Consider the following 18367-nt stretch of genomic DNA (forward strand, 5'->3'; position numbering starts at 1 on the left):
GAAGTCGCGCCATGGGGCCGCACCATCCGTCCTGCTGAAATTTCCGGGATTAATGAGATGTCCGGGCTTAGAAGAGCCTAGATTTGAGTACCCTAAATATTATCCCTCTCGGCAGACATAAACTGCATCCTGCACCTCAAATGCAGCATATGCGACCGTGTTGCACTGCCTCGCATTCTCGTTCTGTCCCTCCACAACATGTTGCTCAAGCAGTTCCGGTCATCAAGCACTTTTGCAGTCATTGTGGTCTGTGTGGCAGTTTTCACTGATATCTTCCTCTATGGACTAGTCGTGCCTATGCTTCCATTTGCCCTCGCTGAGCGTGTAGGCCTCACTGATGCCGATATCCAGCGTTGGAATTCCATCTTACTTGCCAGCTACGGGGCATCTATCATGCTGGGCTCATGTACGTGCATTCATTGTCGCCAGAAGTGAACGTCACTGCATGCATATTCTTACTAATCCGTGGTAACAGTCCTATTCGGCTGGATGGGCGACCGAACTCGCACGAAGCAGCTGCCATTTTTGCTCGGGGTCGGGGTTATGGGGGGTGCTACACTGCTCTTTTCACTTACCAGCTCATTGACTCTTATCCTTCTCGCCCGAATCCTACAGGGCTGCTCGACTGCCATAGTATTTACCATCGGCTTTAGTTTGATGCTGGACACAGTCGGAGAGCAACACATTGGACGTGCCATCGGCTTTACGAGCATGAGTCTCAGCGTTGGCTTATTCGCAGGGCCCATCGTGGGTGGGCTTTTATATGACCTAGCGGGCTACTTCGACGTCTTTGTCCCAGCCTTTGCGCTTGTAGTACTGGAGTTTGTGCTACGGGTGCTTCTTATCACGCCGTCCCATGAGATCGATGTCAAGCAAGACCTCTCCGACGAGGAGGGGCGTCCGCTAATGTCAAACGTGGCGGGCGATCCGGTCACAGACCATCCAAGAAAACCAGCACTGTTATACTTGATATGCATGCCTAGGTTTCTCGTGGCAATGGTGGGAATGTTTATGCTGAACTCGTTCATGACTGCCTTGGAGGCCGTACTCCCCGTGTATCTCCCGGAGGTTTTCCCCTATCGGTCGACAGATATCGCCATTGTATTTCTCTCTAATACCCTGCCTATGATCTGCTCTCCACTGGGCGGATCTGTGGTGGATCGCTTGGGTCCGTTCTGGCCGGCGATTTTGGGCTTTGCCTTGATTACTCCGAGCCTGATGCTGCTCTCGCTCATACTTGAGCCGACGGAAGTAATGTCAGTGCTGCTCCGGCTGTTCTTATTTCTTTTCGGTTGCGGAATATCTCTTGCCATGCCTGCAATGATGACAGAAATTACCTTAGCCAAAGACGACATGGAGAAGGGATGTCCGGGGATATTTGGGGATGGAGGGGCGTCTTCGCAGGCTTACGGTCTAAGTAATGCCGCATTCGCTGCTGGGACACTGGTTGGGCCTTTGTATGCCGGATATGTTCGGGAGGCTGTGAGCTGGGCTGCGATGGCAATCTCACTAGGAACCTTCAGTGCCTTGATGATGATTCTCGCTATTGCATTCACTCCCATGAATCGGTCGAGTGCTACGGAGCGCTCGAATTCCCAGATCATGTAGGCAACGGTGTGAGACATAAAACTACCTGAAAAAGACGAATTTCAATATATTCAATATGTTCAATATCAAGGCCGATCATATGCTTAGTTCATCTTGACGGGCATAGTTACTGGATACTCCTCTGACTCGACGATCTCTGAAAAGAAAAGCCCATGATCCCTGCGCACTGCATCCAGTATCTCGATGACAGTCAGGCTTTCCGTCCACGGCATGACTGCACTTTCCTGGCGTTCATCTCGGACACAACGGGCGACCTCGTCCGCTTCGAAGCAAAGCCCATGTGCGCCTCCTGGAACTCGATACTCAAACTCTTCCGCTTCACCGCTAACACCGAACTGCTGCACTCGTTTGATGATCCGGTACTTGGACGGACACCAAGACTGGCCATAGATCTGGATCTCCCCTCTGTCCCCCTGGATCCGTACTACCGGGGTGTGACCGTCCGGATCCGCCATGGCGCGTAGGCTGGAACTGGCAATCGCCTGCACCGATACAGGCGACTGACTTGTGTCAGAGAAGGTCATAAGAATGGTTGAAGATTCATCCACCCCGGCGCCGAGAAGGGTTGTTGTTGCTGATAGGATGCTGCTGGGCTTGGGATCGGGCCTGGGAGCGAGGGTCTGCATGATCCAGTGGATTGGATATACGCCCACTAAAGTCCAGCCATCGTTAGTGTCGTTCCGCGCAGAGAAGATACGCATCACGTACAATCTAGTAACGCGCCCCCAGCCAACTCCTTCTTTGTAAGATAGCTATCCTTCAACTCCTTCAAAGCGTTCGTTCCGATCGAGTTGTCGGCAAAGATCCGAACAACGGGCCCAATGGCACCATTCTGGACTTCTTGCCGAATCTGAGCCGAGATTGGGAGAAATCGTGTCCACATGGCTTCCATGAGGAAACGTTCACGCGCACGAGCGGTCTCGACGAGTCGATGTGCCTGTCTAGCCGTCACAGTAAAGGGCTTTTCGCAGAGGACATGCTTTCCGGCCTGCAGCCCGAGCATGGCATTCTGGTAGTGATGGGAATGTGGTGAGGCGACGTAGACAACATCTACACGGGGGTCCGCCACCAGAGCGTCGTAGCTACCATATGCAATGCAGGACGACGGCGCTCCGACCTTGTTGATGAAGCGGCTGGCGATCTCGGTGGATCGCGAAGATGCCACCGCCACCAATAAATGCGACACATCAGTAATACCTCGTGAGGCGGGATCAATGAGAAGGTCTTTTGCAAATGCTACATGGCGGATTAGCTGATGGAACCCACAGCACTACTTGTCAAGTGTATTACTCTCAGCGATGCTTCCTGTGGCTATCAAAAGTTAACAGTCTGGTAACGTATCCACGGACAAGGCAATGTAAGCAAGACACATACCAATAATACCCCAACGGACGCAGAATGGCACTGGCGCAGAATAGGAACTCATGTCGTTGAATAGGTAGATGGCCGACAGCACTCAACCACATAACCCAGAGCTGGGCATAATTTCAATAGCTATTCATGAACGAAGAATAGAACATGTCCATTTAGCACCTTACAGCAGACCAAGTCACCTCAAGTTTGAGAGCCTTCACCTGTGCCAGTGTTGCCCACCCACAGTCAGACCGAGAAGCACTTGGGCGAACACTCTATGGTGTGACAAGCGTCGGACAGGCTGACACACCATGCTGTCACGACCGCCATAAGGGAGGGGTCTGTGTTACATGTCATTTACATGTCATAACAGCACGAGGATTGATGATATCAGGCAGGGATGACTGAGAATTTTAGATGTGTCTGACAGTGTCCTTCATGGTCCAGGACTTCAGGGAAAACAGAACCTTTCGGCAGCCGACGTTCGAGCGTCCGTTGATTGTGCACATGACAGCCATCAAGCAGAGAAGATGGTGAAAACCGCGCAAGGGGAGTGTGACTAATCATATATGGTGTAGAAAGAATCCTAGATATCTGATGGCCTTACTTCAATTTCATAGAATATAACTACGTGAGTCAGATGAAAAAGTACCAACTCCCCTCAGCAAGAGTCGGCTCCTAAGTGCTTGAACGTTGCCATGCAGGGGGCGAGCATACCCACTTTCCAGCCAACCGTCACTGGCCAGGAGCTGGAGGCCATCCAAGAGGTACTCGACAGCCGAAATCTGACGGGGAAAGGGAAGTACACGACATTGTGCCAGCGATGGCTTGAAAGAAGCATGCCACATGGCAAGGCCTTTGTCTTGAGCTCGTGCACTTCGGCCTTGGAAATTGCGGCCCTCCTAGCTGATCTGCGGCCAGGGGATGAAGTGATTGTACCAAGCTATACGTACGTGTCGACAGTCAATGCGTTTGTTGTCCATGGGGCGCTACCGGTCTTTGTTGATGTGGAAGAGACGACCATGAACATCGATGCGCAGAAGATCGAGGATGTCATCACCCCTCGGACCAAGGCCATTGTGCCGGTGCACTATGCTGGAATCGCCTGCGACATGGACACCATTCTGGATATTGCCAATCGACATGACCTCCTCGTGATTGAAGATGCTGCCATGGCCTGCAGCAGCATGTATCGAGGACGAGCGCTGGGAACCATAGGACACCTGGGTTGCATCAGTTTCCAAGAAAAGAAAGTATTTACCAGTGGCGGCCAGGGAGGGGCATTACTCGTCAATCAAGACGCACTCGTGGCGCGAGCTGAGGTTTTATACGAACACGGCACGAACCGGGCTCAATTTCTGCGTGGTGAAGTAGATGTCTATCGTTGGCTGGATGTCGGGATTAATGCAACCCTGAGTGAGATCCAAGCAGCCTTTCTCTACGCCCAGTTTCAAGCCGCACCAGAGATTATTTCACACCGCCGACGTCTCTGGTCTCGCTATCACAAACGCCTGGCCCCTCTGGCCCACGCGGGCATCATCCGGCTACCCCAGCCGGCTGCAGAGGCGGATCATAACGCAGCCATCTTTTGGGTTCGGTTGGCTGATGCCTCGGACCGACCTGCTTTCATCGAGCATCTGGCGGCCGCACATATTCAGACACAGGCCCAATTCGTGCCGTTACACTCTTCTCCGTTCGGCAAACAGGTCGGGCGCTTTCATGGCGAAGATCGGGTGACCACACGGGCGGCAGCAGAGATTGTCTTGTTACCACTCTTCGCGGAGTTCACGGAAAGGCAACAGGATCTTGTCATTCAGCGCGTGTGGGAGTTTTGGCGGGGAGCGATAAACATTTCGAGTCTTGAAGACCTCCAGGATGCTAAATTAATTGGTTCTTAAGCGATATTAGGGTTTGGGGGTGTAACTAGCACTGTTTTCCTCCGAGGTTTGGAACAGAAGCGGCACGCTGCCAGCAGCAATGGTGGGCCTAATTCGGTTAATCCCTCAAAATATATATATTTCGCGGGTACGGAAAGGATGTAAGATTTTAGAAAGCCCTGGGATTAGAACGGAGTTGCATTACTAGTAGTAGAGTGTGGTCGAGAAAACCATTCCCTAAGTTTCGAGGCGAGTCTACCGACGCCCCTTCAGGTTCCGCACGGAGTCGCCCCGAATCTGACATTCCATCCAGGTATTCTCAGGAGCGCCCTTCCACCCTGTGGGCGTCTTTTCTGCTGGTGCGCGTAACAGGAAATCCCAAGACCCTGCAGAGCGCCTTCAGCCCATGGCCGAGAATGTACAGTTCCAGACTGATGAAGTTGAACCACATTAGGGCGATAAAGTAGATGACTGCCCGAGGAGGGATCCAACGAAATAGTTGTGTCGGATCAAAGCCAGCCTTTGCCTTGAAGTCATTAATTTTAGCCAGGGCTGTCGTCGTCTGGGGCTGATCGGATAGAGGCTCAGTCTGCCAGTTTTCCAAGAAGTTGGGGTCGTTGTAGATCACGGTCGCCATGACGCCGCCAAAGAAGGTCAACAGAAGCAGAAGGAGGCCTTTGGTCAGCAGCTCGTACAGCCATGTGCTGCAGAAAGAGAGGAAAATGAGCGCGCCCCGTCGAGAACCGTTGTCTGCTGTTGCCAGGAGATGCGCGATGGTTCTCCCCTCGGTGGGGGCGACAGGCTGAAGGCGGACCAGCAATCGGCAGACGAGGAAGGTGAGCAAACTGATGGAGGCGGCCTGCGCGGTGAATGTGGATTCGGTATTGAGAACATTGATAGCGGTCAAGCTCAATGCAGTGATGGCCCACGTGGCTAGAAATCCAACAGCGAGAAAGGTGCAGATCGGTCCACTGAGGCGGGAGAGGGCAGCCATGGCAAGATAGCAAACAGCACAAATCGTAGTTGGGGTGAAGTTGACCTTTCTCACCCTCTAAGACCGGAGATTCCGAGTTTTATATCCTACTGATGATGCTTAGCGAACCAATTCTATAGCTTTGGACCCTTGCGCCCTGGATGAGCCGGAAAGCGATAGCGTTGATAGGGCCATCGCCTATTCCCGAAATAGGCGAAGACGAGGCTATTCCAGGCGTAATGTGGAAGGCGGACGCTGCTCGACTGAGACACGCCCCACTGTTCGTCTTTCATGTTCTGTCGGAGTGGAACCCCTTTCATCTACGGGTACCTGGCAAGTGCTAGATAGGTAGATGTCCAGAGGCAGGCAGACATGGCTGCCTGCCGGGATGTATTATGAAGTAGCACGTATTCCAACCTCTCACAGTGAGTGAAAGGTAGCCAGCCAAAAATTTCGGCTCAAAGTTTGCGACAGTCGGGCACCCAGTGTCGTCAGCGAGAGTGAAATCAGTTATAAGAGCTGTGATAGGAGGATGTACTTTTGCACAAGGGCACTTATGGAGGATTTGTTGGGCTCTGAGTGATTCTTCCAGGGGCCATTGTGTGTTGAGCCGGGGTGAATCTCCTCTCTATGACCAGTTGGGAGACTGCAACTGCAACAACATGACGTTTGTCTTGATATAATCATGCCCCTATATAGGAATTGGCAGAGATGGATTCTATACAAAGAAGACGTGTCTCCTTTCCCTCTGGAGTTGCCCTTCTTTCCCTTCTGCAAACTCTTCGCGGGAGTCTCGGATAGACTCCTCGCCAAGACATTTCCCTAGCCCCCAACAAAAGTCTGGAAAACCCTGATCAAAGGGACCGATTACTATCAGCATAGATGCTGACTAGGTCTTTAAAGGTGGAATAAATCCAGCAAAGGCTGATAAATGCCATTATCCTCCTCCATGCGGCTTTTCTCTTTGCGATGAGTCTTTTCTGTGTAGGACTCTGACCGGGAATCTACCGAGCATCGGAGAATCCTCGGAAGGCAAAATGGAATTGAATTGGATTGGATGATTATTGTGCTCAGAGAGCCGAGAAGCCAGAATCAAGGAACAGAGGATTCGTGCCGGCTGGTTCCCTCGTGGCTGATTCCACGCACGTTCCATCCACCACGAACCATATCACACAACTCTATACAATATTCATCTTGCATTGAAGTACTTTATAACTATACCGGATATTCACTAAACACAAACGTCGGTATTTACACCCGATTACTGGGTGAAGTGGAAATCTTTGGCATCTTTCTGGTTCTTCCGAGGTCAGCCCCCCCCCGATCGATCGATGAGGAGGGGATATGGCTATCCATGGCCCAATAACTCAGGATGATCGGTGACGATGACCACAGAGCACCGTCATTGAGCGGGGGGCTACAGTGGGTTATCTCTGCCGACTAGGGCCAACCAGCGAAGCATTGGGGGATCAGGCCAGGAACCAAACCCTGTTGCGTGTCGATATTTCTGCCTCAAGCTTTCCGACAGGCCCCAGCAGGATCCACTCATGACGCCAGTCTTTCCATGTCTTCAACGCTCCCCAATAGTCCGCCCGCACCATCGCAATCCACTGGCCTGTACTTTGTAGATCTGGCGCATCAATTTTGCTCAATGACTGGTGCGGATGCGCTCGCTTACGCCGTCGCTGCAGTCTGTTCCAATCGGAGAAGCGGAGAGGGCGCCAGCATGTCGTCGTCATGGTCCATGCTGCTTCTTCACGGCATTCATTGTTCTCCTGTCTTTTTATTGTACCCTGCCCCTGTTTCTCACTGGCTAGTTTTTAAACATCCGGAACACCGGCTGGGGATCTGAGTGTCTCTCGCAGCCATTGCTTTCATTTGAGTCGGCCATCCGCATCCTGTCAGCAGTAGCAATTCTATCATTCTCCGAACAAGCATATAGCATCTAATACCGTCACATCATGGACGACGGGGAGACCAGGCGCCCTCGGGCAACGGTATGTTCCCACGCAATCCCCTGTAGCTGCACCAGGAGCTGATCGGAGGGTAATTTCCTCGCTTGAGCAGTCCGATGCGATCTCCCCTCGAGGAGAGAATCCGCCCACATCACCTTTATCACCTACGCGCGGCCGTCGAGGGACTGCTGGTGACGCCGACTTTGTTTCTCCCACCCGCCGTGTGTCTGGTCGTGATGGCTCCGGGGCTGGAGTCCGTCGACGCAGCTCCGCCGCTTCCCGCCGCAGTGGTGGCAGTGGCATTCCCAGTTTGGCACCACGCACCACGCTGGCTGAACGAACCCAAGGTCGCTTCACCATGGCTGGTCCCGATGAGACGCCTCAGCTGCGACTGGCCCATGAACCATTTGTGCAACCCGGTTACGGCGATCTCAATCCATCCTACGAACAGCCCGCCAACTCCAAACCTGTCTGGGGTTTGGCGAAGCCGCTCCCTCGTGTCGTCCGACCGGGCATGGTGCCGACGAAAGAGGAGCTGTTGGAAGCCCGTCAAAACATTCAGCTGCCAGCCGAAAACTCACAGAAGCTAGGGCTGGAGGTCGACCCCAATGACTTGGAGCAAGGCCAAATCGAGAAGACGGCTGACCCTCGTAAAATGGCGGCCCAGGTGGAAGATGCCCGGATCCAGCGCGAGAACAATTTCATGAACAAGATTCTGAGTGGGGATGCCACCACAACGCGACAAGGTTCACGCCTCTCGCGCACTTCGTCATCGCGCATCCGCCGTCCATCTGCCTGGGATCTCCCGCCGGAGAACCTGTCAACGGTGCCCGAAGGCGAGACGCCGGCTCCGAGTGAGACCCATGAGGAACCCCCTCAGATGAGTAGTGAGGAGCCCTTGGAGCCCGTGCCGGAGGAGCCCGAGCTGCGCGCTGACGATGGCAAGGACGGGATGATGATGGACGATCTGCCCAACCTGGAGGAGATCGAGGCCGCCTATCCGGAAGATCTGCATCCGCTGGTGCAGGAGCTGGTGGAGGAGGAGGTGCACAACAACCACACCACCTGGTCCGTCATCCGCACCCATCACCGCGAAGCCCTAGCCGAGTCCCTGGGGGTCTTCGTGCAGCTGTTCGTCGGCTTTTGCGGCGATCTGGCAGTGACCGTGGCCGACGCCGGTAATCCCAACACCACCGACTGGGTCTGGGGGTTTGCTACCATGATGGCCATCTACGTCTCTGGTGGTGTGTCCGGTGCCCATCTTAACCCGACCATCACCATCATGCTCTGGTTCTACCGTGGATTCCCGAAGAGCAAGATGCCCGAGTACTTTGCTGCGCAGTTTTTAGGAGCCTTCATCGCCGCGCTCGCCGCGTACGGTCTCTACTATCACTCCATCCAACACTATCTCCTGACCAACTCCACCTCGGGCATCATCACCAGCTTCGTGACCAGTCAGCGTGAGACCTGGATCGGTCCTGGTACTGCCTTCTTCACCGAATTCTTGGGCACGATGGTGCTGACGGTGGTGGTCCTGGCGCTGGGTGACGATCAGAACGCACCCCCAGGAGCGGGTATGAACTCACTCATCGTGGGTCTCATGGTGACCTGCAACACAATGAGCTTTGCCTACCAGACGGGTGCCGCCTTGAATCCGAGTCGAGACTTTGGGCCGCGACTGGCCTTGCTGGCTCTCGGGTACGGCTCGTCGCTGTTCACCAATCCGTACTGGTTCTATGGGCCGTGGGCCGGATCACTCGCGGGCTCCTTCCTCGGTGCCTTCCTGTACGATTTCTTCATCTTCACGGGTGGTGAGTCCCCAGTTAACTACCCCTGGGAACGGACACAGCGGGCGATGCGCAAGAGTCGGATGAAGTGGGGGAAGCGGTTGCATCTGTCGCGCCGAGACCGGGGAGAGAAGACTGTGCGTTAAATAGCGGTCGCGTAGATACATGGGGTGTTTTTTATTACCGGTTGATTCACTATATTGTCTGAGAAATATTTTCAACTTGCGTGCGGCAGAAACCATGGTTTTTGTAGTTACATGATACACTCAGAGTGACCGCAATTAGCGGTAACGTTGTACATAAGCATTGATGGTTGTTTTGAAATAACATGCACAGTTGCATTTTTTTGATTTTCGGTGTTATTACAGTTGTCAGCGTACCAGTAGTACTTTATGCATGCATCCTAGTGGCAACTTTTCATCGCCTGTTTGTTCTATTCCGTACCAGTCTATAGTATATAGTGTCCCTGCGGCCACCCGATCGGTATCCCGAGTCATGAATTATCGGACCACTTCGGCAATCGACCGAGATGCGGGCGAATTTATAAGGTCATGTCGACCAGATATTGATTGTTATCTGGCATTAGTTGTTCTTTCATCATCTGTGCCAATGTGCCTGGTTGAGAGCGTCCCCACTACAAGTTGAAATGACGTCACCAATCATTGCCTCCGAAACCATGAGACTGGATATGATGCTCGGTGTTGTCCAGGAAAGGCAACAGATGATAGATACAAAACAACAGGATATTTGGACAGGTGGTCTGGGGACAGCAGCTATTTAGCCCGTGTAGAACCCTACAACCTGGCACCATTATTGCTAGTCCGACTCCTCCGCCCTCTTGCCAACCATCACCACCGCCATCGATATGAGCCGTGATGCAGAAGGAGGCTATACAATGTCTCCCATTCGCAGGGTAACCTCATCGGTAGCCTGGGGCTGGTATGCTATCTCACTCAGCTGGGGTGGGATAGCGGTACTGCTGCACCAGACCCCAAACCAGTTCACCGGCCTCACGACCATCGGAACCATCGTCTTCATCGCCAACCTCGTCATCTACACCACAGTTACCCTCTGCCTCCTCTTCGAGGCTGTCCAGCCACAGAAGGCCCCTAAGCCCCTGGAGGAATCGCCCAACTTTGCCGCCCGGTGGCTGCATATCAAGAAGCCTCAGGACCTGTACTTCATCCCGGTATCGCTGCTCGCCTTTGCGACCATCATCTTCTGCACCTCCTACTATGGCACCCCGCATTGTGGTCGCTGGTTAATCCTCACCCTGAACGTCTTCTTCTGGGTCTACACTGGCGTCTCACTGTTGCTCTCCATTCTCCTGGGCTGGTGGATCCCGTATACCGGCACAAACCATGGTGACCACTTTGCCATTGTGAACATCCTACCCTACTTTCCACCCATGCTCAGTGGCACTATGGCCGGCGTGTTGGCCCCGAACCAGGCCCCCGCTCAGGCGGTGCCCATGCTTGTAGGCGGCACCACCATGCAAGGATTCGGATTTCTCATGTTCTTGGTCATTTTGGTGCAGAGCCTGACGGAAATTTCCAGCGAGGGTCTCCCGGTACCAAATTTCCGACCGGAAATGTTCATCCCAGTGGGCCCGCCCAGTTTCACAATCATCGCCATGATCAGCATGGCGGACGCTGCGGTGGAAAAACTCCCAACCCAATATATCAGCGCCGCAACAAGTGTGCACACCGCGGATGTCTTGCTCATTGTTGCTGTGGTCGCGTCGGTATTTTTATGGATCTTGGCCTTCTTTCTCTTCTGCATGGCGGCACTAAGCATGCTGGAGGCTCTCTGGCACCGCACCATTCGCTTCGAGCTTATCTGGTGGTGCATGGTTTTTCCCATCACTGGCTTCGTTCTGGCGACAATCGACTTAGGCGAGTATTTGGCTTCGCCGGCGATCGAGTGGGTCGGGACGGGGATGACCATCTTTCAGGTGTGTTTATGGTTGACGATCACGGTCTGCCAACTATTCAAATGGATGTATAAAAGGGAGTTCTAGCTTACTCATGCGGCATATACCCTTGACGAATTGGTTATTGCCCATTAGAGAATAGATAGAAAGTAAAGTGGCATAGCTGGCTATGTCCTTGGCGTTGGCGGTCACTACTGCCTCTAGAGAAATCCCTAATAACAATACCATATTCTCTCTCATGGACACTGAATCATACTTTGTAGTCAGTTCGGTGGCTGCGAATGTATTGTCGTGTTCACTGCAAGGATTGCAACTTCCTCGCATCTCTGCCGACTATCAATGCTTCCTGTTGCCACGGCCCGTCGCTGGCCATTCTCGTCTTCGGTCCACTTGAGTGGCCCTTGCGGGAATGCCTTCTGACCGGAGACGGTCCATTGTAGAGCCTGCCGTATGCCCTCATCCAAATCCGGCAGCATCCCATTCGTGAACTGGAACCCTCCTCCGAACTGGCTTGGGATGTCCCTGTGTTCCATGTATTCTGCCATGGTCGCGTATGCATCCGCGGGCCTGGTAATGACCAGCTTGTCCGCCGTCATGGGGTCGACAAAGTTCTTCATGAAAGCCCAGATCTTCGCAAAGTAGAAGGGCGCATTACCCACCTAAAACAAGAGTCAACATGGGTCCCAGTGACGGTGTAATCATTTCTTACAATGATCCGATCAATGGTTTCTGGATAGCAGGTCGACAGAATCCAGCTGATATCGCGTGCAAAATCCCGCAAATCCCAGGCTTGCTTCAGAGAGATGGCAGAGGCATCGACGATGTAGATGGATTTGGTGATGGGGATGGTCGGGTCAGGCCGGTCGCTCATGGCTGTACAAAGCGGGAGCACGAATCGAGTAAGGCCATCAAAATGTATTGCTGCACGTTGTTCCATGTCCAGAATGATTGGATTCGGTAGTATCATCTTAGTCTGCCTTGTAATGTCACGCGTCTTCCTCCAGGCTGCCATAGTCGATGCGTTCAAATGAGCGACATCGAGCGCCAGAATAGGTCGCCCTCGGCGGTCCCGTCGTCCCGTCCAGTGAGGATACTGATCATTGCGTGAGATGGTTTGCATGCGACTCGTGGGATTTTCAGCATTCAGCATACCAGCTTTCGTGTCTCCTCATAATCTTTCACGGAGATCAGATCATATAGACGGAGAATCTGTCTATCAGCCTGAAACTTTGCTGCCTCTTGCAATTGCTTTAGGGCGTCCTTTGGGTCCCGGCGACGGGCCTCCAAATATCGTCTGGATATGCCAGTCAGTACGGTCTCAATAGAACGGGATGATCTACTCACAGAAGGGTAGTGTCGTCTGTGATCCCATCTTCCACATCCCCAGCCTGTAACCCCTCCCGACGCCCCAATAGGCCTTCTGCAGAACAAGAACCCTTGAAGGTCTCAAGCACGGTCGACTGGTCTGGGGCTAACTCTCCCATTTTGAGGTACGAAAAGATTGAGCTCCACGAATGAGTGCAATAAAATACGAGGAGGTCAGAGAAGTGATCAGATCTAAGTTCTTGCAGGATAAATGGTGCCGCTTCAGTCTTCTGTGACTGCAGTGTCACGTCAATTTTCCTGAGCTGAGTGGCTGGGGGCGCGGCTGAAAGAGTCACGGCCCTAGCGGCATGCTGCAGGATGATGCGTGATTGCTCGCACGCCCCAAATATTTTGTTGGAATTTCAATGGTCTGATGACTTACGAGGAGTCATTTTCCAACTTATTAACCAACTTGCAAAACACATTGTCAAAGCCAATTGTCGGGTTTCTCTTCCCGCCCTCTTACCCTTCCCTCGGGAACATCAAGGATGTTAGCGTCGTGAGGGAAGAAGTTTAAATCCATGATGATGGATTCACTTGTCGATCTTCCGGTGCCCGGTTTCCCTCACCAACAGCCACAATCTTATTGGTCCATGCAGTGCAAAGGACCTGTATTCAGATGCAACTAAATGTATGAGATCAATGACTTACACTTCTGAGCTTATGCCTTGAATGAGCCGAGCCTGGGTCAACCTTTCAACGTAATCCATAACATGAACTGCATTCTCAACGATCTTCACCTTTGCCGCAATTAGACTCGAAGGATGAAGGATCCAAGTGGATTCGAGTGGAGTCTCCAATCCTGGCACACCTCATCGCGACGCAACTCTGGTTGATGGTTCACAGATCTCCACTGCCCGCAAGGGGTTGATTGGCCCATGCCTACAATGATCCTCTCAGTGGCATCTCTCCATCCCCCTTCAGATCAGATTGAGCTTCCCGCTCAGATGAACGCCTGTTCTCATAGACACAGATCTCCTTGGTGGCAAGGTATGAAACTAAGCAATTACGCTGAAACGTCTCATCATGGAGATGCCAGTTCTCTTTCCGGAAAATGGGCTTGTCCTTCCATGGTATTAGGTTTAAAAGCGACCGTGCCAGTCTTGTAGAACTGTCACATCCTGGCCTCTCGCTGTCCCTACGTTATCTGCAAAGCTACTCGAATGTTTAGTGTTCGGAGATTCATCCGCTTCATACCATGATGGCGCTTCCATATTTTTCCCACGATGATACCTCCGACCTGGTTCCTCGTGGCTCACGGGATCTTCAAGGATTTTGCAAAGATTATCCCCTGCGACGTCATAAGTTTGAAGACTGGGCCAATATAGGATCTCAACAATGCCGAGACGATTGGGAGCAATATATTGGGCCGATAGAGCGCTGGGGATGCTGTAACCCGTGGGAGGGTCACTTCTCTGCGGTCGTCTTGCCCTTTTGTCGGCCCGATCGCATTGCCATCATTAGCTACTGTTTCGAATGTGAGATTTCAATGACTTGCTGAGCCATAGCTGTTTTGCCAAAGCTCACACATAATAGATGCATTCATGTACGATAATGTGGTTGAATCAGCCGCCAAATCCACAGTATGCCCTATAGCGAAGCTGTCTCCAGAGAGTTGCCCAAGCCTAACCAACTACAGTTAAACAATAACACGGATGATATTGCTCTCGATGAGGCCGAGTACCGAACCGTGCGATCTGTCACAGGAACCAAGCAAATCCAGTCTAAGATGCTACTCGACCTCCTGTCGATCGACGCCGCATGCGCTGAGGTTGTTATTGAGTCCTGGAAGACGATGATCAACACAACCGCAAAGCAGGACAAGACCCGCGCATTTGAAAGCCTGGAGGAATACGAGAACTACCGGATTGTTGATACGGGTGCACCGTAAGGAGACCCTACTGATTCAAACTCACTCTGCTCTAACCCCGATTACAGGTTTGTGGACACATTGATGCGTTTTGGCATGGGGCTTCTCCTCACGCCCGAAGAAGAGGATCTTGTCGCTCCTATTGTCAAGCCGTGCTATGCTGCCCTCGGACTCGCCAATGACTACTTCTCCTTCGATGTCGAGTGGGAAGAGTTTCAACAGTCAGAATTAAACCAGACCGCCATGACGAATGCAGTCTGGTTATTCATGCAATGGCACCGGGTGGATGAAGAGGAAGCCAAACGACTTGTCCGGCAAGTCACAAATGACTACGAGGGAGTGTACCAGCAACGAGTACAAGAATTTGCAGCCGGCAAAGGAAAGTCCAATACCAAGCTGCAATTGTATCTCACTGCGTTGGGATGCCAAATTCCTGGGAACGTCGCCTGGAGTCTACGATGTCCTCGGTACCACCCCTGGCTATGTGAGGAAGGCAGTGCCCTGTTGCAAGCATCGATGGAAGAGGCTCGCGACTTGCCTAACATAGGTAAAAGACGGAGTGTCTCAGGAGATAGTATCTCGTCTATGTCCTCCCTCTGGACTGGGGCAAGTGATCGCTCTGCACGATCATCAGTTTCATCGGCTCCTTCTCTCGACGACAGGGGAAAGGAGACCGACCGGGTTATACTCGGAACAGAGGTATGAGCGCTGTGCAATGTAACGTCTAATTGATCGAAATCTGCTAACAGTCTATAAAGCACCTCACTGGTCCAGCGGAGTACATCGCCTCCCTTCCCTCCAAAGGGGTTCGCGAGGCCTTTATCGACGCGCTGAACGTGTGGCTTGCTCTCCCCGATCGCTTCGTAAGCGTCATAAAGTCCGTTGCAAAGACTCTACATAATGCCTCTCTGATGTGAGTGTTTGCATCAAAAGATGTACCCCAAGCGCCACTCGCTAACGATCTATCGTCCTGCGTAGGCTGGATGATATTGAAGACGGATCGCCTCTGCGTCGGGGCAAGCCCGCGACACACACCGTCTTTGGACAGGCGCTGACCATCAACTCCGCTAACTTTGTCCTGATCCAGGCTATGGATCAAGTGAGATTGTTGGAGGAACCGCGCTGTGTGGACATCTTCGTGGAAGAGATGCGTAATCTGTTCATTGGTCAGAGTTTTGATCTGTACTGGACACAGCAGGGCGAGTGTCCGTCGGAGGAAGAATACCGGGAGATGATACGTCAAAGTAAATCCTGGCTTTTACATCCCTTCTATTCCTATCACGCACCTGGTACTAACTGGTATTCAGAAACTGGTGGGCTCTTCCGGCTATTAGCTCAGTTGATGATGCAAAAGGCGACGTCGAAGAAAAATCGGTAAGAAGCGCGGATGCTTTGATGGAAGACTATACTAATCTAACCCGACACAATAGATGCCTCCCATTGGAACCTCTTGTCGACCTTATGGGGGAATATTTCCAAATCCGAGATGATTACAAGAACCTTACTGAAGAGGTCAGTTCACTCAAACCGTAAAACTAGACTATCAAATTGACACGAAAGCGCAGTACACCGGACAAAAAGGTTTTTGCGAGGATCTAGACGAGGGGAAGTTCTCGTTTCCCCTCATTCATGGCAATAAGTCATTGCCTGAATCATCGGATATTCGGGATATTTTACAGCACGGCCGCCAGTCGGGCGGACTTGATCTCGCGCAGAAGCAACGGGTATTGGACCATCTCCACGAGAGCGGAAGCATGGAATACACGCAAAGGACACTTCGAGGCCTGATGGGTGAGATCCGGCATCGGATCGACGAGGTGGAAAAGGAATCAGGCTGCCCGAATTGGGTTCTGAGACTCCTTGTTCACCGACTGGAAGTCTGATATTGTATAGACCGATGGATGAAAGTAACGACAGTAATGTTGATTTCGGCGTTTATTCTACCATTTGGGCCGTGACGGTTAGTATGAGATGCTTGGGTGGTCTTGTCCATTTGAACATTTACAGTATATAGAACCTCTATGTGTGTTATTACATGTGTGATATGAGCAATGAGTTATCCGCTGCACTGCGCTCTGCCTACAGATGTGGGACGTAGTCGGACCAGCTAACCGTCTGGAAGGCACTGGCAGGCAAACTGCGCAGTCCGATAAAGTCCTCCGTGAGAACGTACGCTCGACCCACACAATAGACTGCACAGAGAACAGAAGTAGGAAATAGCACGCGAAGAGGCACCTCCCTCTTAGGATTGCGATACGGATCGATGTTTCTCAACTTGGCTGCTAAGTTTCGCAGACACGACCGCTGCCGGGATGGGTTAGTCGGGGTCTTTACTGTCGACAAGGGCAGAACCATTCGCCGCTTATACTCCCTGGGCAGCAGAATCTTGTCGCAATAACCGGCATGCAGTCCACCAATGACGGTAAATACCAGGTTGTATATACTGGCGATACGCCACAGAAGATGTTCGACGGGTGAAGGAAAGTGGAAATTCCACGCAAGCATGAACATCGAGCCGAATACAAGCAGCACCGGGGTGGCAATGCAATCGGCCTTCAGGTCAGTGATGGGAAAGTTGTCACTGACAATGCGATCGCGTGGTTTTGCGGTCATGGGACGTGAAAACATCGGAACATGCATTTGTCGCAGGATTTCTGTGTAGTAATGCCAGTGCACTGCGCAAAAGGAGACATCGTCGCACACAAAGTCTAGGGGGGTCTCGTGCCATTCTTGCGAAGGATAGGGGCAATGCTTAACCGAATTGAGACAATGTTAACGCACATTATCGGTTAGTGTAGAGTCAAACGTACCTGTTTCCGAATAATATTGATATCTGTATTTGCGTGTAGAGTCAGGGTACTCGAAATGTCTGATGGCTTGAAGCGCCAGCAGAAAGACGTCACTAAGAATACCACTACAAATGAGATCGTAGTGAGCTCCAAGGTCGTCAGAGCCAATCCCTGAGCTACACGCATGGCGCAGTTGACGAGCAGCCATAGTGCCTGGCAAACTGCGATCACACTGGAAACTCAAATAAGCCGATGATAAACGCTCTCGAGCAAGCTGGAGACGTACCGAGAGAACGCGTCAGATTTGTTCCGATCGTTGATGTCGTCTTCACCAATCATAGGGTAATCGACGTAGCCCTTTTCAATGAGGAATTGAAGCTGCTTCGCGTTCACTGGGAATGGCCGATCGGTTCCCGGGCCATCGACCAAGAAACCCCCCATATCCGCATAGAAGGCATGAGTTAAAGTCCAAAGGGGCCGGTTGGTGGTCTTCGTTGTCAGTAGTCGCTCAAACCCCTGCCAAGCGTATTAGCCATGCTTGTTGTTCTGGACAGACCAGTACAGAATGATCTCGAGACCTTGACAGACGCTCGCGCCGAGGACCACTGCCCTAGCGCCAGCATAAGCAGAAATTCGGGGCCCAAAAGTCCCAGAGAGGCCAAATGCAGTCGGTCGCGTAGGCCATGATACCATCGGTCGGAGCGGGCAGGGATGTTGGGCATGACAGCCGTCCAGCAACATAGTACAATAGTCAGTAGACAGCTCGAGAGAATGGACCAGGTGCCACGCCCCTCGGGCTCGTCAATCCAGCCATCAACTATGGCTGCAGTAGATGTAGAATTTGTTGACATGGGGAG

The 18367-nt window shown here is 52.2% G+C and overlaps 9 protein-coding genes across 9 annotated transcripts; 5 read left to right on the forward strand and 4 right to left on the reverse strand.

Moving 5' to 3' along the window:
* Positions 1–198: 198 nt before the first annotated feature.
* Positions 199–1608, forward strand: BO88DRAFT_471816 (MFS transporter; the record flags this gene model as incomplete). The annotated part of the gene is made up of 2 exons (XM_025711719.1): positions 199–406; positions 476–1608. 2 exons carry the CDS (start codon positions 199–201, stop codon positions 1606–1608), a joined length of 1341 nt encoding a protein of 446 aa, XP_025558726.1.
* Positions 1609–1691: 83 nt separating this feature from the next.
* BO88DRAFT_446526 (Gfo/Idh/MocA family protein) lies at positions 1692–3034 on the reverse strand (the record flags this gene model as incomplete). Its single annotated transcript, XM_025710291.1, has 4 exons — positions 1692–2260; positions 2317–2844; positions 2899–2919; positions 2983–3034. The coding sequence occupies 4 exons, from the start codon at positions 3032–3034 to the stop codon at positions 1692–1694; spliced, it is 1170 nt and encodes a 389-aa protein (XP_025558727.1).
* A 625-nt stretch (positions 3035–3659) lies between these two features.
* Positions 3660–4859, forward strand: BO88DRAFT_428994 (TDP-4-keto-6-deoxy-D-glucose transaminase; the record flags this gene model as incomplete). Its single annotated transcript, XM_025709115.1, has 1 exon — positions 3660–4859. The coding sequence occupies one exon, from the start codon at positions 3660–3662 to the stop codon at positions 4857–4859; it is 1200 nt and encodes a 399-aa protein (XP_025558728.1).
* A 163-nt stretch (positions 4860–5022) lies between these two features.
* BO88DRAFT_149070 (uncharacterized protein) lies at positions 5023–6076 on the reverse strand. Its single transcript, XM_025701507.1, has one exon. It carries the CDS (start codon positions 5830–5832, stop codon positions 5158–5160), a length of 675 nt encoding a protein of 224 aa, XP_025558729.1. The 5' UTR covers positions 5833–6076; the 3' UTR covers positions 5023–5157.
* A 1299-nt stretch (positions 6077–7375) lies between these two features.
* BO88DRAFT_446528 (MIP/aquaporin family protein) lies at positions 7376–9857 on the forward strand (the record flags this gene model as incomplete). Its single annotated transcript, XM_025710292.1, has 2 exons — positions 7376–7580; positions 7793–9857. The coding sequence occupies 2 exons, from the start codon at positions 7376–7378 to the stop codon at positions 9697–9699; spliced, it is 2112 nt and encodes a 703-aa protein (XP_025558730.1). The 3' UTR covers positions 9700–9857.
* Positions 9858–10418: 561 nt separating this feature from the next.
* BO88DRAFT_471827 (tellurite-resistance/dicarboxylate transporter family protein) lies at positions 10419–11573 on the forward strand (the record flags this gene model as incomplete). Its single annotated transcript, XM_025711720.1, has 1 exon — positions 10419–11573. One exon carries the CDS (start codon positions 10419–10421, stop codon positions 11571–11573), a length of 1155 nt encoding a protein of 384 aa, XP_025558731.1.
* A 175-nt stretch (positions 11574–11748) lies between these two features.
* BO88DRAFT_373122 (CRAL-TRIO domain-containing protein) lies at positions 11749–12970 on the reverse strand (the record flags this gene model as incomplete). Its single annotated transcript, XM_025704257.1, has 4 exons — positions 11749–12145; positions 12196–12579; positions 12639–12780; positions 12831–12970. The coding sequence occupies 4 exons, from the start codon at positions 12968–12970 to the stop codon at positions 11750–11752; spliced, it is 1062 nt and encodes a 353-aa protein (XP_025558732.1).
* Positions 12971–13851: 881 nt separating this feature from the next.
* Positions 13852–16616, forward strand: BO88DRAFT_471842 (bifunctional terpene synthase/polyprenyl synthetase family protein). Its single transcript, XM_025711721.1, has 9 exons — positions 13852–14329; positions 14388–14434; positions 14491–14738; positions 14790–15420; positions 15480–15634; positions 15700–15965; positions 16029–16095; positions 16152–16233; positions 16287–16616. The coding sequence occupies exons 1-9, from the start codon at positions 14050–14052 to the stop codon at positions 16602–16604; spliced, it is 2094 nt and encodes a 697-aa protein (XP_025558733.1). The 5' UTR covers positions 13852–14049; the 3' UTR covers positions 16605–16616.
* Positions 16617–16800: 184 nt separating this feature from the next.
* Positions 16801–18232, reverse strand: BO88DRAFT_396016 (uncharacterized protein; the record flags this gene model as incomplete). Its single annotated transcript, XM_025705211.1, has 4 exons — positions 16801–17472; positions 17532–17742; positions 17797–18026; positions 18089–18232. 4 exons carry the CDS (start codon positions 18230–18232, stop codon positions 16801–16803), a joined length of 1257 nt encoding a protein of 418 aa, XP_025558734.1.
* Positions 18233–18367: the final 135 nt, after the last annotated feature.

This window comes from Aspergillus vadensis (assembly GCF_003184925.1).
Source record: "Aspergillus vadensis CBS 113365 unplaced genomic scaffold BO88scaffold_27, whole genome shotgun sequence".
Lineage (NCBI taxonomy): Eukaryota > Fungi > Ascomycota > Eurotiomycetes > Eurotiales > Aspergillaceae > Aspergillus > Aspergillus vadensis.

Coding starts and splice junctions, on each gene's coding strand:
- BO88DRAFT_149070 (XM_025701507.1), bottom strand. CDS start 5,832: ATGGCTGCCCTCTCCCGCCTCAGTGGACCGATCTGCACCTTTCTCGCT.
- BO88DRAFT_471842 (XM_025711721.1), top strand. CDS start 14,050: ATGATGGCGCTTCCATATTTTTCCCACGATGATACCTCCGACCTGGTT. Junction 14,435..14,490: donor AATCAGCCGCCAAATCCACA/GTATGCCCTATA, acceptor AACCAACTACAG/TTAAACAATAACACGGATGA. Junction 15,421..15,479: donor GGGTTATACTCGGAACAGAG/GTATGAGCGCTG, acceptor CAGTCTATAAAG/CACCTCACTGGTCCAGCGGA.